The sequence below is a fragment of the Hylobates moloch genome, unplaced genomic scaffold, assembly GCF_009828535.3.
Source record: "Hylobates moloch isolate HMO894 unplaced genomic scaffold, HMol_V3 SCAFFOLD_9, whole genome shotgun sequence".
Lineage (NCBI taxonomy): Eukaryota > Metazoa > Chordata > Mammalia > Primates > Hylobatidae > Hylobates > Hylobates moloch.
In genome coordinates, this window is record NW_026652284.1 from 57,035,538 (window position 1) to 57,063,171 (window position 27,634).

At 35.6% G+C, this 27,634-nt stretch overlaps 1 protein-coding gene across 2 annotated transcripts in view; it reads left to right on the forward strand.

Moving 5' to 3' along the window:
• The window catches only part of ZFHX4 (zinc finger homeobox 4), a 185,923-nt gene that overhangs the window by 25,216 nt on the left and 133,073 nt on the right, over positions 1-27,634 (forward strand). Inside the window, exon 3 of one of the 2 annotated variants that reach the window (XM_032759883.2) lies at positions 600-1,102. In XM_032759883.2, coding sequence (XP_032615774.1) covers positions 600-1,102 — 503 coding nt within the window. The remainder of the gene's footprint in view (positions 1-599; positions 1,103-27,634) is intronic. The other variant, XM_058444291.1, reaches the window with a different exon arrangement.

The window sequence follows — 27,634 nt, forward strand, 5'->3', positions numbered from 1 at the left end:
GCATTAATTGCCTGCCATCATTAGCCATACCTTACAAGGTTTATAGTTTCAATGTTGGTGATTATTCGCTAAAATATCATACTTGAGCTTTAAAAGGGTATAGCATCATTTTGAATTAAATATATTTAAGAAATATTTTAATGGCTGTGATCAAAGATAATTAATCTGACAATAATACCATTACCTTATCCCAGGTATTTGGCAGTAGATTACAGGCACGCATACAATATTAGCCAAATCTCATCAAGCTTTAAATACAAATTGGAAAACAACAATTAGTGCTTATGTAAGTTTATCTAGGCTCTTAAATTGAAAGCACGTGACTGTTTTGTTATGGTATTGATCAACTTTCTTGCCCTCGAAAATACAAATTTCAGAATGACATCATGCCCAGTAGGAGTAATTAAAGCTATCTGATGAGGGAATTTAGAAGTTGAAAGGGATGATTGTAATTGATCCTGATTCAATCCTATTACAGCTTTTTATAGTTTAAGCTCTAGAGAAAGCACATTCCTTGTCAAGACTTTATTTTACAGATTCCTTTGTGTGTGCTGTGTTTTCCAGTCTCTATTTTTCCTTTTAATTTTTTTTTCCTGTAGTAAATAATGAGCTGCCGCCTGAAATCCGGCTTGCCAGTGGTCAGCTAATGGGTGATGACCTGTCCCTCCTTACTGCAGGAGAGCTGTCACCTTATATCAGTGACCCAGCGCTGAAGCTATTCCAGTGTGCTGTTTGCAACAAATTCACCTCTGACAGCCTGGAAGCCCTAAGTGTGCATGTGAGCAGTGAGCGCTCTCTCCCTGAAGAGGAATGGAGGGCAGTAATTGGAGATATCTACCAGTGCAAGCTCTGCAACTACAACACTCAGCTTAAAGCCAACTTCCAGCTGCACTGCAAGACTGATAAACATATGCAGAAATATCAACTGGTGGCTCACATTAAAGAAGGGGGCAAAAGCAATGAGTGGAGGTTGAAGTGTATTGCCATTGGCAACCCTGTTCACCTAAAATGTAACGCCTGTGACTATTACACCAACAGTGTGGATAAATTACGCTTGCATACCACCAATCACAGGCATGAGGCGGCCCTGAAGCTCTACAAGGTAAGCAGTGACATCCATTTCCGTTGGCACAGAGTAGAAAAGGGAATTAACTCTTTCAGAGCTTGGAGCACAAGTCTCCAAATTAAGAAAAAAAAGAGAGAAAAAAACATCAAAGGGCAGGGTGCACAGTTTCTGATTAACATTATAAAAGCATATTGAAATATATGGAATTGGAGGCTTTATTATAAAGTTTTACCTTGTGTCTCACTTACACCTGTCTCAGTGGCATTTATTTCTTCACTGGCTTCCCCAGAATAAAAGAATTTTGGGGGTAGTGTCATATATAAAATAATACTTTTTAAACCTATTGATTTTTTTTCTTTTGAACCTTAGCACCACTCTTGGCTAAATGTAAATGGTTACAGGGAGCAGAAGACAAAATCAGTGCCCAGCCTTGTGAATGCATAATATTTTGTTTGGTGGCAAACAAGGACGCTCCAAAGATGATGTTTGTTTCTTTGTTTTCTTGTGTGTGCTCAGTAGCACTGAGTAAACACACTCTCCCTTAGCATCCTTGGAAGTCTCTAAAAGTAAACTCTCTTGTTATTTTGTATGACTGTCTACCTATTAACATTTTCCCCCTAAATGGGTGTGGTATAGATAAATATGCTTATTTATACAATGCTTTATACAATGGCAAATATACTTTTATCTTTACTTGGAAAACTATGCAGATGTACTGAATACGTGCAAGTGATGAACATCATTTATTACAGAACTTGTCTTGACTTTTTCTAAACCCTAATTACTGATTAATTTATTTTCTGCAGTTTGTTCACTGGATTGTCTTGATTGTCTTGGTTCATGTACAAATATAACACATTCATTACTATGATGAATAACTTGGTAACTTATTAGAAACTTCTTTTTGTCTAGAGGATATTAAAATTCAGAAAATATTGCAAACCATTAGTCATTGTAACAAGCTCTAAATATGATTACAAAATCCATTTTGCAAGTGTTGTCTATTGATTTATACTAGAAATCAGTGATAACTATACTATCAGGAGTCAACCAGTGATTATCAAACCTATGACTTTTCTAACACTATTTAAAATTATAACCACACATGAAAAGAGCAGGTTGAGGCTGTTTAGATTAGGTGAAGGAATTATTTATTTGGATTTGTCTAATACTATGTGTTTGGGTTGTTTCTTGAAGTTCAAATTCTAGATAAATGTACTGTGCATAAATTCCTAACGACTCAGTGTGAGAATTTGTAACACTCTTCCTGTGATATTGGCACTCTGTGGATCAATAATGAAAGCATTAGATTTGGGTTACGTTACAGAATTTGAAGGGAGTGCGGGCCCTGATGTGAGATGGAAAGCTTCTAAGTTCACAGTATTGAAAATATAATATAAAGGATTAATTGTATTATAATTCATAGGTTTTGCAGCAAAAGTTGACAACTGTTCAATTGTCTACTTTTTTCTGTTGATACCTGACCTATTAAAACTTTTAAAATACCTAGGAGAGAAAAACAAACATTAAGTTTGTATAAATAATAGATTTAGACCCTGGGAGCTATATAGAATATTCATGAATTGTGTTTATATTCGTGCAGCTCCTCTAACACTTTAAATTAACGTGTTGTGAATGGAAGATATAAATGCATGAATTTTCTATTTTTTAATCTTTTGTGGGAACCTAAAGGAAGGTAGGGTGTTATTGTTTATTTTTTCAGAAAACATTTAATCTGCTTGATGATTATTTAAATGTATGTGTGCGTGTGTGTGTGTGTGTGTGTGTGTGTGTGTGTGTGTGTGTGTGTGTAAGTTTATCCATTGATTCCATAAGCAGGGATTGACCACCTCATTCTCTTCAGGGCAATTTGCTTGGTGCCACAGTTACTCTTGAAGTTACTTTTCACGGAGAGTTGGATGTTGTCTTTGGGCTTATAACAACCGATTAAGACAAAAGCATGATTATAAAGAGGGCTTTAAAGCAGAGAGAGCTTCAGATGCCACAAATGAAAGGTGTACTCTTTCCTTAAAAATGTTATAAATCATATAAAAATGTACTCTTCTTTAGTTGTTTATCTCTTAAATACCCAAGTATCCTTGTTCAGTACAATGTTTAAATATGGTCAGCAAATAAACTTTGAACAAACTTATCTTGAATAATAGAAGATTGAAGAGATAAATATTTGAGCTATTGAGACTTGGTATTCGGCAATTGAACTTTATTCTTTTGCATTTTCTTTCAAGAAGCATTCATTATTTCTAGTAGTAACTGGAAAAAAATATTCCAAGTAGCATTGTGTTGAGGATTCCACTTCTAAACTGATTTCAGAAACTGTGAATCATAGAGGATTTTCAAGTGCAGTAATGAGGATATTAGCAAGCTTGGTTGGCTTGTGTTGGCAAAATAAAAGTGGTTCATAAGTAACATTAATTGCTTTTAAATGAGAACCTAACAAATTGGCCTGAGCCTAGAAAAAAATGATGGCTAAAATATTAAAATTAGACTTAAAATAGTTTCAGAGTTAATGGCTAGATAGTAGTCTCCTCTATAAAATTCATTTTCATTAGGAGTTTAATTTACATCATTTTGCATCATGAATTATTTAAACATTAAGGGGAAGTGACAAGTAGCAGTTATAAGACAAATACAGAGCTGTGAGAAAACAGCTTGTCTTGTTATTGACAACATATTGATTCATAACACTAAATGTGGTGATGTGTCATTTCAATTTGAATAGGCCACTTTACCTCTTGCATTGTCAAACTGAAGCAGCATTACCTAAAAGTGTGTCCTTATTCTAGATTAAGGAGGTTAAAATTAAAGGTTAAAGTTAGCTTAAAAGCATGATCTGCCTAGCTGCTTGACTTGAAACTGATCAATGTAATGAAAATCTGTTTTACAGATGTTGTTTCTAATGTATTTGGCAGGATTTAGGCAGCTTTAACATTAGATGTATGCTAGTAAAAAATATTTCTTTATTTGACCAGAACAACACCTTTCCTTTTATGTTTAAGGTAGAAGGCTTGTGGGTTATGGTATTTTGGCAAAGAACCCAGAGGCAGAATGTGTTGATGATCTTTCCATATGGGCTCAAAAAAAAGAATACCTTTATGCCTATTGCTAATGATGACTGTAAAAACAAACAAAGCTATATTCATTTTTGGCAACATTATTTTCGTTAGAATTTTTTTAAAAGCAATTTTGTTACTGTTAAGAAAATCTTACCCATTTCTTCAAGTGAGATTCTCTGAAGTGCTAAGCACTATTAAATTTGGACCTTTCCTCTAGAAATTTGAGGAAAATTGAGAAAATGAAACAAAATTGCTCTAGGAAAATAAAACAATAAAATGAAACTGAAGATTGCCCATAATCTTTACTTTTAATGTTTGAGTATGTATTCAAAGTGAGATTAATAAATACAAAATATATAGCTAGCTACAATCAATCTTGCAAAGTGAATGTGAGTGTGTGTATAAAACAGCAGTTTTTCAGCTAACCCATTTATTAGATTTAATTATATTCTTCTAATTTCATGTGGTTCTGTTCTTTACAAATTTTATCAGTTGATAAAATAATTGGTTCTCAATAAATATTTGTAGAATGAGTGATGGATTAACGAATCAACTAAGGAACAAATGAAAGAAACTCCTTTACTTCCAGCCTTTATTTTTCAAAAATGCACTGTAATTTTGTCTACTCCTTAAATGATCTCCAACTTTTTCTAAAGAGTCTAGTAAAAAGATATAATGAAAATCACAGAGCACTACATGTTCAAATTGAGGAAGAACAGGTGAAACTGGCAATATTTCAGATTTACAGTTTAGTTTGTTTTTGGCTCAGTATGGCCAAGACTTTTCTGGCCAGCTGATTGGTCTAACCACCATTCAGTGCAGGACATAGAAATACTCTTGCTGCATCTGTACTTCGGCTGCTCTTTTAATATTATATGTATTTATAAGTGAGGTGTTCACAGCTTTACTTGTTCAAAGTCAAAGCCTTAATTATACTACCTCTTTTTTTCCTTCCTGCATCTGCTAGTAGTGAAGCAGAGTAGTCTGTCTGAATTCCATAATGCCTTTTTCATATTTGGATTTCAAATTGACTGAAAGCAGTGAACAAATTGCCTGTCTCCATGGTGAGCAAAGGAACACACTTGGGATTTCATCCTAGGTAACTTTTAGTGTAACATTCCCCCATGGAGCATTTTTTGGGTTTTTCTCATTATCTATGTTATGGATTAAAGAATCCTGGTTAAGAACTAAAGGTGTTGGGGAGGCCCACAGAGGAGAATGCAAGGAGGCGTATTGGGAACAGTATGTGTAAAGGAAATTTAAAAAATGGAATAATTAGGTTCACCTACATTTTTGTGCTTTTTTTTTTCTTAGTAGGAAATAATAACTCGATCAGTTTGGAGTTAACAAAGAGTCACAGGTATTTTCATTTCAATAGGCCTGAGTCCAACTTTTCAATTTAAAATAAAATATACGAGATATGTACCATTTCAATTATTGAACTGTCATTGTCCCGGTGTGATGGTAAAGGAGGTCACGAGATTGTGTGGTACCCATTTACATAAAAGTCATTGTGTGAAAAGAAATTGGAATATGTGTGTGTATCTAAGAAACCAAAACAAGTTTTTCTTAATCTTATTCTAGTCATTTGCTTAGATGAAGAAAGCTGTTTTCAGAGATAAACAAAAGTTATTCTTTTCTGTTACTAAACATTAACCTGAATATGGAAATCTTTGCACTTTTGTATTAGTTTCAGATTTATGTTCATTTCAAGGTTGAAATGCAGTGTGAAATTTCATTCCAGTTGCAGGATTTGTTTTAAAAAAAACTAATCACAATTCAAATTATTCTATTGTATTCTCATATAAATAGACAGGGCAGAGATTAAAAAACAGTTTCTGTAGTAGAATAGTACATACTTGCATAATATTATAACTAATAAATACATGGATTAAATAAAGAGGAGTTGGTTTGCTAATAGCAACTAATAAATCCCTGGTGTTTTCAGAACAAATGCAATTGGCCAGCCCTATCAACTATGTCTACTTCTGTTTTTAAGCTTGACTTTTGTTGAAGCACAGCTATGTGTTATAACATGGCTACTTCAGCACAAATATGGACTTTCTCACTGCATTCACATGTCAAGTAATATATTTCATTGTGAGCTGAGAACCCTCTTTGTACCATACCAGAAAAGAAAAATGACCAAAAATCTGTCAATCGAAGGATAGATAGAGAGATAGAAAGAAAGAAAGAAAGAAAGATTAGATAGATAGATAGATAGATAGATAGATAGATAGATAGATAGATGATAGATAGATAGATAGATAGATAGATAGATAGATAGATAGATAATAGATAGACAGATATATAGATATCAATCCCTAGGAAGATTGACTAAGACCAAGCATTAGCAACTTACTACATCTATGTCAGGATAGATAAAATGATGTTTATTGTGTGAGATTGTTATCAAACCCAGACAAAATTTAAAGAAAGCCAAGTGTGTCATTAGAACCCTCCTACTCTATTTTCTGTACGTCTTTTCTTAACCAATGCCACTGTCTGCCTACACATCAGGAATATACTCTTATGCTCTTTTCTGTTTTCCTGAAATCCTTACTATTTCACCCCACCTAGGTCTTCTCTTCATGGAAATATCTCATGTTGCAAGATTACCTATCTAATTCCCCACAGAAAACTAGTGTTCTTTTAATTAAGGGGAATGAAGCCTTTTTATAAAAGCAGAGTCATGCCTCCAAAGGTGTAATTGACTTAGAAGTCTTTTTCAGCGTGCATTTTTTAAAAAGGAACTGCCTGATCTGGAGGAATTTCTAATGTTTGTGTGGAGTGGAGTGATTATGTCAGGCATTGGGGTTAGGTAGGGCAGTGCCCCTCCTTAAGAGCTTTCTTCATTTACTCCTGAATACACACACACACACACACCACCACCACCACCACCACCGCCACAACACACCACACCTCAGAAACAGAGTCAACAATTTGGCTCCTCCATTCATGTCAACTCATACTTTATGATTTACATTACATTTTTTTGTGTAACTTGTGTTCATTCTATTTCATGTGAAGTACAGGTATGATTTAATCAAAAGAGCTAAATTGCTCATTTGTCACCCACCCTGAGGTCATTTACGTAACTCAGACAAAGGTGTTCTCTCATAATTCATGTGCTCTCCCTGTGTGTTTCTGTGGCTTAAATGTAATAGTCCCCGTCATTGGAGCTTGTTTAAAATTGCTGAAATGTTCAAATGGGTGCTGGGATGCCATGCCATAATGCAGTCAAAGTCATATGCTAACCAGGCCTCACACTGCTGAAAGGGTCTTGGCCCTGGGTGGAGTGAGGAGGAGCTGGCGTGTGTATAATGACCGTGGTTCTGCTTCTAGAACATCTGGCCTTCCTGAGCTTTGCTGGAAAGTTTGCTGGAAATTCAAGCCTTAAAAGGTGCTTTCTGCCTGCCCCCCAAATTATCAGCCTATTCCAGGAGATTGTATGGGAGGATTTGATTTGTTTGAAAGGTGAAGGACAGGCATGGAGGCACAGCCGTCAATAACCATGAGGAAACACCTTCACAGATTCTATAACTCAAGAGGATGGCTATTAGTATAACAGTCACAAAGGCCACCATTCTGTTTGCAGAATACACAGATGATATCTCAATTTTTACTTCTGGTAAATATAGAAGCACTTATTGAACACTTATTATGTGAAAGGTTTTGAAGTGTCTGGTATGGTGGCTGTGTCCTATTGATGTGATGGAATATAAGCCATCTTTCTAAGTGCTGCTCAGAGACAAAGAGTTTTCTAAGGTGATACTTCCTAACTCATTCTGCTCACCAATATTATGGGTTACATTCGGTGATTAGATGTCGGGGACATTAAAGTTGTTCAGAGTTAAATCTATGGACATGGTCATCAAGAGTTTCCATGCATTTTCATCTTTTCAGCAATGTTTAGTCAAAGGGCTGCATGTGAATGGTGTTTTGAGTCATCAGTAGATGTAGTATAATGTCACTTCTGTGTCTTCGCTTACTTTTATTGCCCTATTGCATAGCAAGACTTTATTGATCAGTTTTAGACAAGGATTATGGTGGGAACATGAGGGCAGGATAGAGCTTTTCTACTAGTTGGGACATAGATGTAGTTTTCAAACATGAGGATGTTGCTACTAATGCATCTCCTAGAATATGAAGAAGAAAATCACATAATAAAGAATGCAGGCCAGGCGTGGTGACTCAGGCCTGTGATCCCAGCACTTTGAGAGGCTGAGGCGGGTGGATCATGAGGTCAGGAGTTTGAGACCAGCCTGGCCAGCATGGTGAGACCCCGACTCTACTAAAAACACAAAAATTAGCCAGGCATGGTGGTGCGCACCTGTAGTCCCAGCTCCTCGGGAGGCTGAGGGAGGAGGCGGAGGTTGCAGTGAGCTGAGATCGTGCCACTGCACTCCAGCCTGGGCAACAGAATGAGATTCTTGTCTCAAAAAAAAAAAAAAAAAGCAAAATGTGTCTAATTACAACTACCCTCCACCCCTTTAAATAACCAGGATAAAAATGTAGTATAACTCTTGGGAAACCTCTGTAAATTCAATTTACAATAAGGTCAATGAGAGTACTGCTTAAAGATACATTATTGTAATGACCAGTTACAGGGTTATTATCACAGATAAAAATAGTTGTTGTGACCACATTTTATTTCACTTGGTTTTACACCATTTTATTAACATTTTATTTTCCTTATCTTTATGGAAATTTTGTAATCTTGAACTTACATGTATTAAATATGCATACATAAATATAAAAGTATATGGAGATCATATTCTTTTGATTTAGAATTTCCTATGGGCTTTATTTCATTGTAAGTACTAGCATAAAATATACATTTCTCTCTTCTGTTGCTTAAGGGGTTAGTGTTAGGACTATATTTGTCCATCAAGCAATTTTTAAGGAGTAGTGCAGAGAAAGGTTATGGTTGAAGAACTATTTGTTCCTCGATATCTGCTAATAAAATTATTGGAATACAAGGCTGAGTGTGGGAAGAAATGATCTATTGATAAATCCAACTGTAACAGTTAACTCCAGTTTGGGAGGAAAGCTTTTAAAGCTTTAAAATAATGATTTGTAGTCTAGGATTACATGTCCTTTTGCAAGAAGGCCTCATTTATTGATAGAGTTGGCAATTTACTGTCTATATATAATTTATGGGATATTCAGAAGAATTTTACAAAAAACCCTCCTGATGCCAGATAATCTGTCAACAGTGAAGCCATATTGATAATTGGCTGACTCATTTATTGCCTTTTACAATGGCATTACTTTTTGGGGAGAACATACTTACAATAATCATGTAAGTTAAATTCTTTATGTACATTACTTCACATACTTTTCCTAACAGCTATATGCTATTATTATATTCTGACATATGAGGAAACAGATTCAGAGAAAAACACCTTGCTTGAGTCCTTATAGATAGTAAGAGGCTGAGCTGGAATTCTAACCTTGGCCTCTTTTCAGCTCATGCCCCTAGCCCACATTAATAAGGTTTTTAAATTAAGAAAACTTCTATATTTGAGGATAGGAAGAACAGGTTATGGGAAAGTAGCCCACTTTCACTTCTTCAAGCAAGCAGATTTTCTTAAAGGTATTGCAGATGCAGTTAAGAGCTGGCTGGTAGGTTTGTGCACATGAATGCAGTCTACTGAGATGATGAGCTTAAACCCACTGGGTCACCTATGAACAGGAAGGAGAAACTGTTGTTAAAATTGTTAGCTGCTGTATGTCCTGGGATGACAGAGATTTTTAAAAGTCTTCCTTTTACTGGCATGTTTGGGTATTTGGTATATTAAATAGAAAGGACTAATAGAATATTTATCACTTCTAGTGCCTGAGCTCTCAGTGCTTGCAAGTTAAGCACCTTTGGAAGCTGCATTAATTCATTCAGGTCACCAGGGTACCTCAGCAGTAATGTACTAAATGGTACCCTGCTGACCTGAAAGAGGGAATGTGCCTCCCTAAGCATTTAACTTACTACCCAAGAACAACTAAAGCACAATCTACTCACTGCCTAGAACCTGAGTCTCTTTCTCCTTCTCCTGGTTTCCTTACCACTCCTAGAGGAAGTTGTATTCACTTGCTACTTCTTAGGATTTAAAAAAATCATCTTGTTTTGAATTATTATTATTATTATCTTAATTTCATGTTTTACATCTTACTTTGATCCGTTTTAGTTACAAGACTCGAGGGATTTTCTTTCCATCATATGTTGATAATACACTCCCTTCCTCTCTCCACCTCAAAATTCTGCTAATGATTTCAATGTAAAGCCCAAAGTCTTGATAGAACTATTTATATTAACTGGACTTAGAGAGCTTGGAGAAATCTTGCCTCCCTGAATCTGGCTACCTGATTCTGCAGAAAATTGTCAGTCACTGACATTGCTGCAGTTGACCACATCTATTAAGGAAATGTTCATTTACTGGAAAGTAAGAATAGTCGTAGCTTGGCATAACAGAATTGTTAACAGCATGGAAACTCCCAATAACTATGGTTGGTGTGTGTAAAGCATGTAAAGACTTTTACTCTTTCTTTCTTTTTTTTTTTTTTTTTTTTTTGAGATAGGGTCTTGCTCTGTTACCCAGGCTAGAGTTCAGCGGTGTGATCACTGCTCACTGCAGCCTTGACCTCCTGGGCTCAGGCAATTCCCTTACCTCAGACTCCCAAGTAGCTAAGATCACAGGCAGGTGCCACCACCCTGGGCTAATTTTTGTATTTTTTTGAGAAACGAGGTTTCGCCATAGTGCCCAGGCAGGTCTTGAACTCCTGGGCTCAAGTGATCCGCCCCCCTCAGCCTCCCACAGTGCTGGGATTACAGGCATGAGACACTGCATCCAGCCTGTAAGGATATTTTGATAACTGTAATGTGCAGTATTTTTTATAGACTTAAAATATTTCTAACTATTCATTTGGCAGTCCTGAGAATAACACTAGCATATATCCTTAGGGTCTAAAATCATTCATTGTTCGATTGTGAAAAATCAGGTAGCAAGTCTAATTGCCAACACCTCTGAAAGAGAGTCAATTTACAACACATCTCCTTTCAGCTCAACATATATTCAGCACTTACTACTGAGTAACAGCGTAGGCGATATCAGTGATGGAGAAGGAGGAAAATAATTCCCAATTTTTAAACCAAATTGTGTTTTGAAAAAGATCGACATGCTAAAATGGGAATTATATAAAACCAGAATTTACCTTTTAGAATTTATTTAATGAATTTACATCACATGATAAAGGGAGAAAATTCTGTCGTTTACTATGTGAAGCCAAATATCACTATTCTTTAAACAGAAACCCTGTGATATCTTTTGAGAAGAAATGTGTCTAAAGGCAATTTCTGGTTTATTATTTTTTGGTTGATGATTTTGATTAGAAAATTAGGTAATTTAAAAAAACCACACATTTAGATAGAATAGAAGTACCAAATTTTTCCATGATGAATATTTCCTGAAAAGATCCCAGTTTCATAACTGAATTCCTTAAAAATAGGTGCAAGGGGAATTTACAAATAAGTTTTTTGAGAGAAAAATAGTCTTGGCTCTCTTAATTCTGTAAATATTAGAAAAACTAAAATGAGATTTTTCAAGAGCTGTTTAATTTTTAGAGCATCAATTCTTAACATGAAGGTAGAGCTACTCTCTTTAAGTCACGAAATGAGAAAATCTCTTCCTGATTATCCTATTGCTCAGTTTTTTTCCCACATTTCCTTAGACTTATGTTTTAAATGTCTGGTATAATGTTTAGTTGTAAGTTGCTGTTCCACGTACCAGGTCACTGAATTATGACTACCCCCTTAATTGCAGCAGCTTGATAATTTGCTGGCAAGTCATTGATAAAGAAGAAACTACATTGAAATTGATTACACACACACACTTTTCCAAAAAGTGAACAATTTAATTCTTTCAATGAATGTAGAACATGGATCTATTCAGATCTCCTGTGTTAGGTGATAAAAAAGGCCAAATGCCAGTACCTCAATGATATTTTCCATATACATCCAAGGAGACCTATTATATTTTCTTTTGTCCAAACTTCCTTGGGATGAATTGCGTGTGTGTGTGTGTGTGTGTGTGTGTGTGTGTGTGTGTGTGTCTGTCAGACAGAGGGAGAGAGAGAGAAGAATGAGAATAGAATATATAAAAATGTATTAAAATTGATGAAGATTATGGGTTAATCATTAATGCTCTGTATTTTGTTTTAAAGTAGATCACAGAAATCTCTTCCTGCACAATGTAAGTGTTCTCAGTTCCTAGAGATAATAAACCTTTGATGATGTTGTGCAAGACTCGTCAAGAAGCACTGAAATCAGTTCTGTATGTACACATGACTAATCAAAGGATCAGAGAACAGGATATGATTTGCTAAAAGTGATAGTTTCTCCAAAAAGCAAATGGCCTTGCTAATTGTGGGAGGACAGTAAGCCTTTTTTTTTTCCTACAAAAAGCAAGTCCTGCTCCCAACCTTGGGGTAGATATGCTTTTGCAAAGGCTTTAGCACTAAGTATTTTTAAAAAATATTTAAAAAGTAAAGTGCTTCTGAAATTAATGTCTACCTAATTAACACTCTGCTCTTCTATTTGGTCTTAAAGACATAATAGATACCACAAGATTCTTAGACTTAGAGACATCCTTGAAATTCAGAGTATTAGGTAACCCAAACAAATATCTTCTTAAACTGACTGACTGTCAGATGTCCATAGTGGGAAAATGATGAAATAAGACGGCAATCCCAATATTGAAGTATGCAGTTCTACAGGAAAACGTGACTGAAAGTTTTAAGAAAGCAGTTCTGTATTAGAAAGGGAAAGGACTAAAGTGATATGCTACAAAATCTACCATGTTGACAGCGCAGTGAATCTTGAGACCATTGTCTTCTGCTTTGCCTCCACTTTGTTTTTTTATTTGCAACAATTCTATTGAGATATAATTCATATGCCATTCAACTAATCCATTTAAAGGATACAATTCAATAATTTTTATAATTTCTACAGAATTATGCAGCCATCACCACAATTGATTTTAGAATATTTTCATCATCCCAAGAAGAAATCCTGTACCATTTTAGCTTCCCACCCTTATCCCCAGTCCTCCCTTCTCCGGCCCTAGGCAATCACTAATTGCTTTCTGTCTCTATAGATTTGCCTGTTCTGGACATTTCATATAGATGGAATCATAGTATATGGGGTCCTTTGTGACTAGCTTCTTTCACTTAGCATAATGTTTTTAAGGTTCATCTGTGCAGTAGCGTGTATCAGCAGTTCATTCCTTTTTATTACCAAATTTTCATTGCATAGGATTTATACCCCATTAATTGCTGGACATTTGGGTCGTTTCCACTTGTTGTCTATTATGGAAAATGATGCTATGAACATTTGTATACAAGGTTTTGTGTGGACATATGCTTTCTTTTCTCTTGGGGTATATACCTGGCAGTGAAACAGCTGGATTGACAGTCAATAATATTAACTGAATTCACATTACTGTCATCTGTTCTTAATTTTTGCCTGGTTTGTTCCTTCTCCCCTGTCCTTTAAAGAATACTTTACATTTTTATCATTCTCTCAATGTCTCTTATCTATCTTCTGTTCTTCTCTGGCTGAGTAGCTCAGTTAAGAAAATTGATGGTAGCATATATTGGGCACTTATTTGGTGTCATGATAATATCCTAAGTTCTTTAAATATATATACTTATTTAATTCTCACAGCAATCCTGTTAGATTAGCTACTATTATTATGCCCATTTTGAAGATGAGGAAACTAAGGCAATGAAATCTTAATTTATATAAGGTCATATAGCTAGTAGTAACAGTGATAACTCAGTCAGGACTTGAACTCAGACTGTCTGGTTCCAGCACCCACGTTGTTAAATAGAACACTTTGTTACAGTGAAGATGCTGCCTCGAGAGGGGATACCTGGAAGGGAAGGCCCTGTTTGTGGCAGAAGGGGATGGGAATACAGGTGCAACTATAATAGTTGGTCTTTGAGCGGGACATGTATCCCCTGAGGCAGGAAGAAAAGAATGAATGATGAGAAAGGTAAAGATTTAGTCTTTTGAAGGAGGAGAAATGAGGGCTGGCAAATTAGAAAAATCACTCATACCAGTAAGTAGGCTTTAGTTCTTTATAAAGTCTGAATGTGAATCATTTATTTGGTTCATACTATGTTCTTTGAAAAACATCTACAAACTGAATTTGCCATATTTGTAGGAATGAAAAAATTGGTACCTTTATGACAGCTTAAATCTACTTAAGTATATGTTGTTTGATGTTCTAGTAATACAGAAAGGCTTATTTATCCTAATTGACTAAAAATGCCCTGCTCTGGGCCCCAAGGCAAATGAGACAGACACAAAGGGAAAAACTGGAGAGCTTCTTCCTGTCCTCAAGAAGCTCACCAGTTGTAAGAAGCAAATACCTTATACTTTTTCTCTGTGCTTTATTTTTTCTTGTAAGTTGTCCCTGTTCACAGCTTTCCCGAATTCCAGAAGTTTGTAAGGACATTTTTAGTGCTTTATGTAACACATTTTTGTAGTGTTTAGTCCTTTGTATCATTTAGAGAATTAATATTTAGATTTCTTGTGGTATTTGGGGAAAAATTAGATTTCTGCTTTGTAGAACTTTGATAAAGAGTGTCTCTGTGTTTCCATACCAGTAAAGATGTTGTCAAATTGTTGAAAAACAATGTTGAAAAAACAGTCAAATTGGAGTCTTCTCTCTCTTTCGCCACCACCTCTCCACCTATGTGATGTTTGTGACTGTATGTATGATTTTTATGTTTTCATAATAGTAAGTATATGGATGAACTGAAATATTTCTTGGTACTTTTCTTGCTAACTGACAGGATTTTTTTCTTTTTATGAGTATAAAAGTGTGAATATGCCTCTTTCTCATATCTGATGTAATAATCGATGTAAAAAGTCTTACTATTTTAATCTATTGCTATTTCAGGCCTAATCCTATTTGTTTCAAACAGTTACTACTGTTTCTTGAAGTTTTCAATTTCTGGAGATCTTCATGTGGCTCATCGACATGGGTATGATGAGATCAGGCAAGGGCTACCAGTGTTCCTACTGTCAGAACATTATCATTGTGTAATTTTTTCTTTCCGTTCTACCGTTAAAATGAGTTAAGGGGAATTATGCAAGAAAACATGATAAGCTCCTATACCATATCACGTACTAAAAGATTCTCTGCATCAGCTTTCTTGAGTCTGTAACACAGTAAAACTGAAAGATTGACTGCCTACTTCAGTATTTATGTCTATGAACACTTGATGAGCTTAATAAGCTTTAATGAGGTGGGTATCAATTTTTGATATCCTCCCATTATTAACATACTGAGCATGGAACATGGTGGGAGGGTATAGGGGAATGTCTCAGAGAAAGAGAGTAAAAAATATGCACAAATACCTGCCTATATCTCCCTGTAACTCAAGAAAAGTTTAAAACAAGGTTAGGCATTTTCTATCTTATGGTGTCCAACTGACTTTCTCACTTTTTATGTGTTTTTTTTTTTTTTTTGGCAAGAATTTCTGTACCTTAGTTAATATATTAGTGAATGGAGAAAAAAAACACTCCACTGAGTTCTGTAGATCTTAATTGAGATACAAAAGTAGCTTTGAAAAAAAAAAAGGATTCTCAGATGAAAGCTTTCCTTATGTGTGGAAAATATTACTCATGTCTTGTCAGTACCTCCACTCTATTGGCGTTGCGTTTTGTACTTGGAGATAACTTCTGCTTTTTTATTACTGGTAAGGCACTTTATTTTTAAATTTCTGTAAGTGTACTTGGTTACACTATTATATCTAGGACTTGTCATTCTTGAAAAGCCATTCTTAACTTTATCTCCCCAATTGGCCTTCAATTGAAATTCGCTTTGAAGAGGAATGTAGCCATACTCATCATCTTGAAAAGCGGTGAATATAGCTCATAGAAAATAACTATTTGTGTATTCTTTTATGCTTTAACTTCAATATACATTCTTTCTTAGAAGTTTTCCCACAGAAAAGGAACTGTGTATTACACTTTTAAATACCAGTTTTCAAGTCAGCCAAGTGTGAATTTGCAAATGAGCAGTAGTAAGTGATGCTCACAGCTGAAAAATGAATGTGTAAAGTTTCTGTATCTGGCATTACCTTCCTTTTGCATTTGGGATGATACAACAATTTTTTCATCTATAAAATGGGCTCTGAGCTGCCATTAGAATTAGAAGATTAGCATTCACTTAATGCTCTTTGAGATCTAGTCCAAACTTAATCACTTCTGCGGTTCTAAGAGCTGAAATTATGCTGAGCTTTAACACGTATCTCATCTTAAATTACTGATTTAATTACATATGTCAGGTTGCTCGTTTCCAATTGTTTTGTTTAATCCATGAATATATGTTTATTTGTTTTTCTTATAAACAGGAAGCAGAGGAAAAATTATGTAGAGAAAAATAACTAAATATCTCTTAATTCTGTTGCTTTTTTTTTTTTTTACTTATTTGATTACTCATTTCATGTATTCATTCATTGAGAGCCCACTCTCCCAGACTCTGTGCTAGGAAATAAGGATATGGTGTCAAGCAGGATGGACATAGGCTTTGCTCTGGGGGAGTTTGTGGTTTAGTGGAGGACACAGTAAAGCATTAAACATATACTCACCTATTAAACAAGGAAATGATTACTTATTGTAAATAGGTAATATAATTAGTACTTTTGATGTGGAACATTTGTGTCATCAGTACCTTCGGATTTGTATACATGGAACTCTTCCTCTAATCTTGGGGAAAGTGACGAGTTTGAATGGGACCATGTATTGAAGCAGTTAGAAAGGTAGCCAGGGCTGGACTCTATTTGATACTGGCTATCAGGTATAGAAAACAAAACAAAACAAAAATCCCAAAAAATATTTACCACTGAGATTTTTATCAGAAAGAAAGAACTTTTAAAAATTTTTGGAGTCATGAAAGGATTGTGTGAAAAGGCATTCTAGAAATGGCTGTATATCCACTTGACAAATCTGAAATGAATATAATAGCGAAGGTTGAAGGAGATGAACCTGTTGTAAGTATTAAAACATCCTGATTCCAAGGTCATGATAGTGATAATCAGTCAAATTGGGGGACCACCGGACTAGAAAACTTTGAAGGTTGCTTGTAGATCTTAAGCCTCCAAGAGAAGATGGTGAACATGATGATTATGCTAGCTCCATTAGCATCTGTTCCTCCCATCTTCAGAGGAGAGAAACTGTGTCTCCTGCTCTTCTCTGTGAATCTTCTCCTATGACAGGCTAGGATTTTTCTAGGGTCTGCCAATGCTGCATACTCCTTCCAAGTAAGTCATTGATGGTATTACCCTATCTTTCACATTGTTTTGCCTCTTAGGACAAGAGTCTGACATGTTTTGGTATACAAAAATCTCATTGCAGTAGGAAAAATGGCAAGCCTTTTCAAACAAACCCTTTCTGTACAAAACAGCCATTCTTTTGTTGAAGGTCTGGCACTTTAGTGAACTGTTGGGCCAAGAAATCATATTTTGAGTCCAGAAGTTGGTTTAAAATACTCAAAGCTTCTGGATCAAATTTTGTAAGAATATCTTTTTGGTAAATTTTTGGAATCATGCTTTGCCTCATCGTGGTTGCAGAAATCCTCTTCCTTTATATATGAAGATGTCCCCAGGCAGCAGATATATAGTCTATTTTCTGAACAGGAATCTTATAGGTCTCAGGAGAGCCAACTTCCACAGGCCCACTGGGTTACATGCTCATTTGTAACTCACTGTAATGATTCTTCAGTTTTTCATTTCCTTGCTATTCTAGGAAGGCAGATTCTGAGGTTTGTTTTGGGAGTTTCACTTCATAGTAGCATATATTTTCTCTCTCTGTGTAGATTTGGATATAAATGTGTGTGTACAGGTATATGGGAGTGCGTGTATGTGTAGATATTGATGTGTGTATATATGTATGTATAGCTCTTCAACATTTGTATGAAAGGGAACTCTGTATTATATGTTCTATAATTTCACAATTTTCTTTAATTATAACCCACACTTTTCTCCCAAATACAATATTGAATACAGATGCATTGGCAGCTACTTTGACAATCAGTGCTAAAAACAAGCAAATAAATATAGTACACAATCTTATGATCAATACAATGTACATTGTCATAATACTTTACTCTGGAAAAGTTATCGTACTTAACTACTTATAAGTTAAAAACTGAATCTTTGTGTATTTCATAAAGAACTACCACTTCTGCAGATCAACTTGAAATAGTCTAGCGGTTCTGTACTGGCCACAAGAGCTACGTCTTAAAATATGAATCTAATATAAAATGCTTGTGCCAAACTGTATCTGAGTTCCATTGGCAATACAGCTTATGTTTCACAAAAGGCATAAACGAATCAAGACCCCTCCCCATAGAGTGAAAAAGTTAGATTAATGAAACAGCTGAGTGATTTGGTTTAAAAAAACAAACCAATTATTTCAAGACTTTGCTAATAATTTGATAGGTTTGATTGCTTATTGATAGTTACCAGTTGATACATACAGATCAGTGAAGGGCATAAGGTTCTTGCCCTGCCTTGTTATTTTAGGGTAATGATCAGTACTATAAATCTTTTGAGGTTTTGTTTAAGTAAAACACATAGTACAATATTATATGTTTGTGTGACCTAAAACATTTTGCACTGCTATGACAAATACATCATCCTCCTGTGCTAGTACAATTGCAAGGACATTTCGTAGTCATAATTTGTTAATACCAGTTAGCAGTGTCACAGATTAAAGCATTAATAGATTTGTGTTGCTTGAGGAAGCAACTGACATGAAATACCAGGAGGCTGAAGGAGTGGGGCAGTTTGTTGTAACATAATGCTACATACCCTGTAAAGTCTTCGGGACAGTGGTGTGAAGGCTTTGAGTGTACCTTCACAAAGAGCTCAAATGAATAGTTCATTATGCAAAAATATCTCATTAAGATACATTAGTCCTAATACATTTTTAAAGTTTTTTTTGGAAATTTGCAGACAACAAAAATCAAAAGAGCCTATCTTTTTTTCAAAAAAAATGATTTTACTGCTTTGTTAAAATGGACATTTGTAATGCGGACTGCAAGTTCTTCCCAGGAACTGAATAAGTTTGTTTTCTTTATTTGTGTTGTTTTGGATCTGTCCTTAAATAAAAAGTTGATGATTTTAAAACTACATTTTTTATTGGAAATATTGATACTCTTTTGTCAGAGATTTTGGCCAAATCATAATGGACACATGACCATCTTATCAAGAGGCGCATAACTTGGGAATGTGGAAATGAAATTATAAATTATGGAAGGAATATTAGATTAATTATCTGTTTTCATTTTAGTAGTGGTTTGAGATAGTAATGCATTTATTACTGTTACACATTTTGTATTTGCTTGGGCATTTAAATGACTTTTTATATTTCCCTTTTTTAACTCATATTATGGATATATTCTGAGAGAAAGTTATAAGGAATAACAATTATAGAGAATGAGAACCCATGGTTAAAATTATATGCACATTGAACTACAATGAGAGTATTAAAAGTATTTCATCCCATTTGTAAAGTATCTTCCTTGACTATGAAAGGGCAATATTTTTCCAATTATATCTGCTTTAGCCTGCAAATAGATTACCTTATAAAAACTCTCATAAAGCAGAGAGTCCAAAAATGATTGAAAGTATAAGGACAGATAAGTTGGGCATATAAAGGCCCTGAGCAAATTTCACTCAACAGCATTCACAGAACAGAAAAAAAGAAGTTTATCTTAATTCCTGCTCATGTCCAGATGAACATTTTAATGCTTAGCGTCATGATGCTTCTGATTGACAAGGAGTGCCTACTGCATAATTTCTAGCTCACTTCTCTAGTGTCTGGAAGATTACATTTTGACTGTCTCCAATATTAATAACCATATTTGATCTTAGGCCTATCCAAGGTCAAGCTGACTGGCCAGGTCAGCCTGTTCATCTGCATGCATGAACTGTGACATCTACTCAGAGTGACAGGTAGGGGATGAGGGTAGTGACACAAGGGTGTTAACCTTCAGGCCACCAAAAGGAGCCTCTTTCTGCTGGAAACAAAGAGCTCTTGGGGCTGCAGCCACCTTTTTTTTTTTTCTTCCATCGTTTACAACGCTCGTAGTATTTTCACAGAAGATGATGTACTGTCGAAGGAATGCATTTAAGAAGAGGTAAATTATTTATCATCTCAACAAAAACGTAATAATATGGATTTGCATTATTGCTCAGAACTTTTATCCAGATTTAACAATATTTCATGTGGATTGATTTTGCATGGCTGCTACTTTCCTTAGGTAAGTGACTCAGTCGCTGTCCTGGAGTGTGGTATCATTATTCCTAAAATCCTTCTGGTTTTGCAAGCAAATAGCACAGAAACTCTAGAGCCTGCAGGAATACATATTTCAGAAACCAGCTAAAACAACTTTTGGAACTTCACAATTCGTAGTATTCTACCATAAAACATATCAAATAAATTCATTTTTTAAAAAATCTTGCCTCTTTCTGGGTAGACATTCCTAAGAAGCTATTTGGTTCCTAATTGATTTTCTACGTCAGTTGTTCATTGAATAGATAAGTAGTGCCTGTGATATTTGATTACAGAGCAAGGCACCCATTTAACCTTCTGTTCTTTTCTGGCCAGGATTTCAAATACAATAGAACGTTCCTCCCTGAGGCTCAGCAGGATTAGACGGCTAGCGGTAATCCCTGATAGCTGAAATAGACCTGATAGAACTTCACCTCACTTGTTTAGGATTATGCTCATGAATTTCATCTCACTCAGCAGCATTAACCCTTTGGGGGACTTGAGCTGGAATACTCTATGAGTAAAAGCAACAAATAAGCAGAAACCTATTACCTTCTGAGCCATTATACCTTATTTTTATTTTTTTGGCCAATACACAAAAATAATTTTGAAGTCAGAAAGATGTGTGGTCCAAGTTGTTTTTGTGAAATTTTGCATCTTAAATGTGTATCTGTCTCAAGAATTATATTATCTTCTTAATATAATTTTGTTTAAGAAACTTCATGAAAGTTCTGGTTTGTGTAATAGCTTTCCCATCCTGGTCACGGCTAAATCATGTTGTGAAGGTGGAGGATAAATGACTTCATATAAAGTAGGCCCTCGATATTCTAGGTTAACTGGAACCAAGGCAAGTATGAAAATCCCCAAACCTCATTTTAGCCACTGGTTTCCAATATCTTCCTTTTCCTTTCATTAGAGCAAATTCCATAGGTTTGAGTTTAATTTTCTCTCTTTCCCCTCTGGGGGATATGAAAATGAGCTAAGAAATGGCCAAGAGGCAGGAAATCAGTGAGTGAAAAAGAACTAGTAAAAGGTATAGTTAATCCACAAATTGGAAAGTCAGCCCCATATTAATCAAGAGATGAAAGGAAGAGCATACACCCTTTCAATGCAAGTGGAAGAACCGGCCTTTATCATGGTTTTTAATAATTTAAACATTGAAATCTGTGCCTGACACTATTAGGCCATCAAAATGAGGTCCTTGCAAAGTCACAGGTTTGAAATAGGTTATTAGTGACAACGAACACAGTCTGGGAGAGCACCCCCCCAATCTTTATGGAAGTGATTACCCTGAATTATCAAGGTTTCTTTGTGTTGACTCTTTAAATATTCATATTCACAACTAGTTCTATTAATTATTGAAATAAGTGATTTTGGTTCTGATGATCAGATTTCCCACCATTTTCATAGGTTTTAGGAAAATGTAAGTTTTATTTGAGAGACTTGACCTCCAAATAATCTCGTGATGATGAATACGACCTCATTGCCTATGGTAATATTTCAAGGTCAAAGATAATTTAATGCTAAAGCATTGGTACATCAACTTTCTTTCTGAAATTGCTCTTGTTAGTGGTTCTTAAAGGGTTTGATTGAGCAAAAATTTGTTTAACTAAAAATCCTTTAGTAGGACACATACAATCATAAAAAGATAATGCAGAATTTTTGGAAGCAGTTTCTGTTCATTTCCATATTCCCCACCCTACAGATCTACTATGATTGTAATGATAGCTAGCATCAAGTTGACAAGAGGAGAAATATGGTGTGTGCCTTCTGCTTTGAAGGTTAGTTGTTTGTAAGAACTTAAATAAATCTATGAGTAACTTGATGGGATTAAGGCTGAAACAATGGTCCTGCTCGAATATTTGTTTTTATTTGGTTAGGAATGAAGAGGAGCTTGTGAAGTGGGGAGTTGTGACTTGAAATGATTCTGCTAAATTGTTAATTAACAAGCCTCTTTTTACTTACTTTTGGTACAAAATATCTAATTTTCATGGTTTTAGAGAGCAAAGATGATTTCTGTTGTTCAATTTAAGTGACATATTATTCCAATTAATTGGAAAAGTACTCCCATGGGATAGATGGCTCGAGAATGGGGCCTCTTAGACTGTGCCTCTTACAGTGGTCCTGGGATTTGCCCTTTTCTCTTAACATAATTTTACATATGCTGGTGCTCAGATTCTAGCTCTTTGTTGTGTGTTATAAAATTCTATTGCATCAGCATGAACAAAACAGAAATATTATAGATGTGAACCTTTCACCCCAAAAGACATATAACAGATTGAAAAGCTCCAGACCAGGGAAACAGGAATGCTTGCAGCCAGCCTGTATGGGTTTACAGATGACTAAAAGCTGGTATTAATAAATCTCAAAAGGAGAAGAATAGGAGCAGAATTTACTGAAGTCTATGAAATAATAAAGGGACGTGAAGCTAGGCCATGTGAATCTTTGTACTGTGTATCAGAAAGAACTAGAGATCCTTCCATGTAACTGGGAGAAAAAAATTTTCAAAGGAACAAAGGAGAACTTGGTGTTTGTTTGTTTGTGTTTCTATTTGTTAATATAAAGTAATTTACTTCTGGAATAATTGAATTAGAAGATTCTAGAAAAAAATAATTCATCTTGAATCATAAGGACAAAGGAGACCTTGAGGAGTCTCCTTCCTAGCAGACAGGCAATATTAAAACCATCCCCCAAAGAAGTCCATCTGTATTATTTTTAAAAAGAAGGAACTGGTTTAGTTGTGGCCAATAGAATGCTTTGTGACCACATGCACAAAGAGATAGTGACTGAAGAGTTTTAAACTCTAAAGAAAATGTATTCATCCTGCAAACTGTGTTCATATCATATGCTGTTACAAAAATTCATGTCTTTATTAAGAGTTTTTCTTCAACAGTATACTTTTAAAACTATTTTTAGGCCGAGCACAGTGGCTCATGCCTGTAATCCTAGCACTTTGGGAACCCGAGGCAGGTGGATCACTTGAGGTCAGGAGTTCAAGACCAGCCTGGCCAACATGGTGAAACCCCATCTCTACAAAAAATACATAAATTAGTCGGGCATGGTGGTGGGTGCCTGTAGTCCCAGATACTCAGGAGGCTGAGGCATGAGAATCAATTGAATCCCGGAGGCAGAAGTTGCAGTGAGTCGAGATTGCACTATTGCACTCCAGCCTGGGTGACAGAGAGAGACTCCATTTGAAAAAAAAAAATAAATAAATAAATAAATAAAACTATTTTAAAGGTGCCCTGGCATATGCAAACTTAATTAGCACCTGGGCCTTGACTTGGGGATGGTTAAGGGATACACACAAAGAACTAAAACAACATATATAAAGTTCCTACATTTTGTATCACTACATCATAGCTAAGTTCTATGTAGCGAGGAATGTTTTATGTCCATTGTCTCATTCGATCCTCACAACAGCCCACTGAAGTACATGCAGTTGTACAGATTAGGAAATGGAGCACAGCAAGGTCACTGTCTTTCCCAGGGTCATACAGATATTTGAGGAGCTGGGATATGAACCCTGGCTTCTCTCCTGGAGGCTGTGCTCTAATAATCATTCTTTACTGATAAGCTTCTCCAAAGGCTGATGCTACCCATCTGGGGCCCATGCACATGGAAGACATACAGAAAGGTGTGGAAGGAGACTGTCCTGAGTATATATAAAAGCACACATTTTTCTCTCTGAAGAGTGTGTCCATACCTTTCATAAGATTCTCAGACTCTGTATCTGTAAAACCAACTATCTAGAGAGTGATCACAAAGAGTTACAAAGTGGTAAGCCCTTTCACAGCTGAAAGAGAGTACAGTTAGCAGGTCAAAACAGGAAGTGTTTGGCTGGATCCTAGCAGGATTTGGATAGGTGGATGTCAAGTTTGGAGATGGGGAGAAGGGAGAGAAGCCCATTGTCTGAGTTGAGAAAGAATTGGTTGTTTCCTCTTCAGGTTATAGTTGAGAGTCAGTATAATTGAAGGCATTTATCTTCTTAGCAATGGAAGACTGTGACACGATGCAGCTATTAGCAGTACATGGCCAGTGAGTACATGGGCTTGAGTGAATAAAAGAGCTGCTCCACTTCTTTCCTCCTCGGTCTGTGAATATGAGCAAAAATTTTATTACAAATATAAATAAAAGAATCTCAAGTTTTGAAAGTAAATAAGTCCATTGTTTTACACTTTCAGTATCAGTACAGTAGAACAATATTCTATCAATATATAACAAAATTAGTGTCAATATATATTTTGGAATCAAAGGTATGGATGCTGACTGCACTGGACTTACTAATTTTAGCTAGCATCTTTATAATGCAGTATGATAATTAATTTTTACTTTATGTGACAGTTGTTGGTGCCACACTTGCTTTTATTATTATTATTTTTGAGACAGAGGCTTGCTCTATCACCCAAGCTGAACCTCCTGGGTTCAAGCTATTCTCCTGCCACAGCCTCCCAAGTAACTGAGACTACAGGTGTGTGCCTCCACGCTCCGCTAATGTTCGTATTTTTAGTAGAGACAGGATTTCACCATGTTGGTCAGGCTGGTCTTGAACTCCTGACCTCAAGTGATCTGCCTGTCTCAGCCTCTCAAAGTGCTGGGATTACAGGCATGAGCCACCACACCTGACCATGATCACATTTTTGTAAGGAGTAAAATATATTGTAATTTCTAATAAATTCTCAGATGCAGTATTTTTCATAAAGGAATATTTTATCATGAGTTGAATTTCTTCATCAGTGTATAATTATATATGTCATTAGTATTAGCAGGTTAATAAAGGCATATTCAGGTAAAAGTAACTATTTTTCAAAATTGCTTGACTTTTTAGAAGGGCAGTCTGTTTTATGGGATATCTAATGGTATATATATGTTAAAGGAGTGTAGTTGTTAAATTATGAATATTCGCAGTATTCTATAAATTTAAAATGTAGCTAAAAATTAATAACAGCTACACTATTATCATATATATTTTATTTACAGAAAGTAATTTTCACTTAAAATTGAACATTCTCTTGGAGTTCTTCAAAAGCAGTGGCTACAGTTGGCCTCTAACTTGGCCGTAACTGTAGGGTAAAACTAAGAAAATAAAGCATAGAGAAAATGCCTTAGTTGATTTCCATTGACCCAAATGCAAAATAAAAGGCAAATATGGAAAACAATGTTTTGAAAGCATGACTTCCTATCACAAAATACAATTGCAAAAATGGGCAAGGGCTTTTAAAATCTGGTTTTCCCTCAATAGTATACCTTCGAAGGATTCTCCATTAGTTTGTTTCTGAAGCTGCATTTCTAATAATGGAGCTGTCATTTTTTTCAGTCTTTCCTTTCAGAATAAGGGTGGGGGAGATTAAAATAATCTTCAAAGCAGACACCATTACACTGAGTGGACCCTGGCATGCAAGCTGCTTTTCTAAAGAAGCACATTTTAGTTCCCACTGCAGATGAGAGTTAAATATCCACTCAGAGCAGAGACTATTTAGACAGAGACTCATCCAGCCTGTGGAGAGGCCTGGAATCATATATCCCTCTCTGTGTCTAGCTCATGAAATAATCTAATACAATTTTCTTTTGTTTTTTAATTGCAGAAAGGAATCTGGATTTCCAATGATTGTTCAGGAGTGGGGGTTTGGGGGATGGGATTGTACAAAGCTTTAAATTAAAATGAAAGTGAAACAATGCTAGGAAAAGCATGAAAAGATAGAGGACCAGTCCATTTTGCTCTTTGAACATAAACTATCAGTTTTGCCAATCGTTTTTTTTTGTTCTTCTGTTTTGGTCAACTCAGTGGAGAAACTAAGGACTGGGTAAATATGAAAGCTGAGCTGTTCTTCTGTCTCCCTTAGACTTGATCCCCCACGTCTGTGCTGAGGCATACTAGCGGTAGTGAGAGGCTCACACTGCTCCTGTCTGTGCTGTGCATGCACAGTGGATCAATGGAGACCCAGAGCCCCAAGGGCTGTCAGGATAATAACTTTCATTTAAAGGAAGAAAAAAAAATTTAATAACAGATGTTAAAGAAGTATTTTAAAGTATGTCCTCCTTGCAGTTTTGAGTCAGTGCTACTTGTAAATGCCATAAATAGCAGTATGAAGAAAACATATTCATTTACTTTAGTAAATATTCCTTTTGCATTATATTAAGATATTATTCATATGCTGTTCCTTCTTTTTAAGATTATGCCCAGATCGGATTTTCTCTTCCATAAATGGCCCTGATAAAAGTCAGTCTTCCAAGTGTTTTATAGTATCATGGTCCCCAAACCTCAGCAGGGAAAGCCCAGCTAATATGAGACACATGCTAATAAGAGAGTGATTTTCCATTTTTAATGTTTTATGTCGATGCCAGATGATGTATCCAGCTAACCACTTTAAACCTTTCAGTAAAGGTTTGATAATAGATGTCATCATTGAATGTCCTCATGCATGCCCCTTTGAAACAAATGATCACCTATTAGAGGATAGAGACAAAACACATTTACTTGAATGAAATGTTTAATAAAGTACATCAGGACTTGTTTTTATTGGTATTGCTCTATGAATACTTTATGTGCTAATTTAGGGCTTAGGAGTACTTAGTTATCCCAGTGCTCCAGTCTGAAAAAGGCATGTACCTTATTATTATAAACGCCAGCCTTTAATGTTTAGAACATATTTATAAAACATATTTGTCCTCTTCCTAAAATTGAAAACATCTGTTACAGATTTTCTGTTAAAATGTTATGGACATGAGAGCCTGGTGATGAGGCAGTCTGCCATTTTGAATGGGAATTAAACTGACAATGCATTCTGCACCAGTGAGGCCGTGAAAACAAACAAAAAAAGGCAGATGGTTCATTTAGTTTAGTAATTGTAATTTGTTGTTCATTAAAAGTAATTCCCACACAGGCATTCTTTATTCTAATACAGTATAAGGAAAATTTTACCCTGTAAACCTGGCCTAATATTTTTTTCTTTAGCATAATTTGCACTGACATTTGATAGGCAGTTGATTAGAGCAGAATAATTTCTTTAGAATGAAAATTAATTATAATTTTTGCAGCTTTCATTAGTCTGCTTTTGTAACTACTGTGGCTAAACAGCAGGGGTTTGGCCTGAAATGCTGAGTATCACTGGATCATTTGCAGTGTACTCTCCCTTTTAAGATGATTAG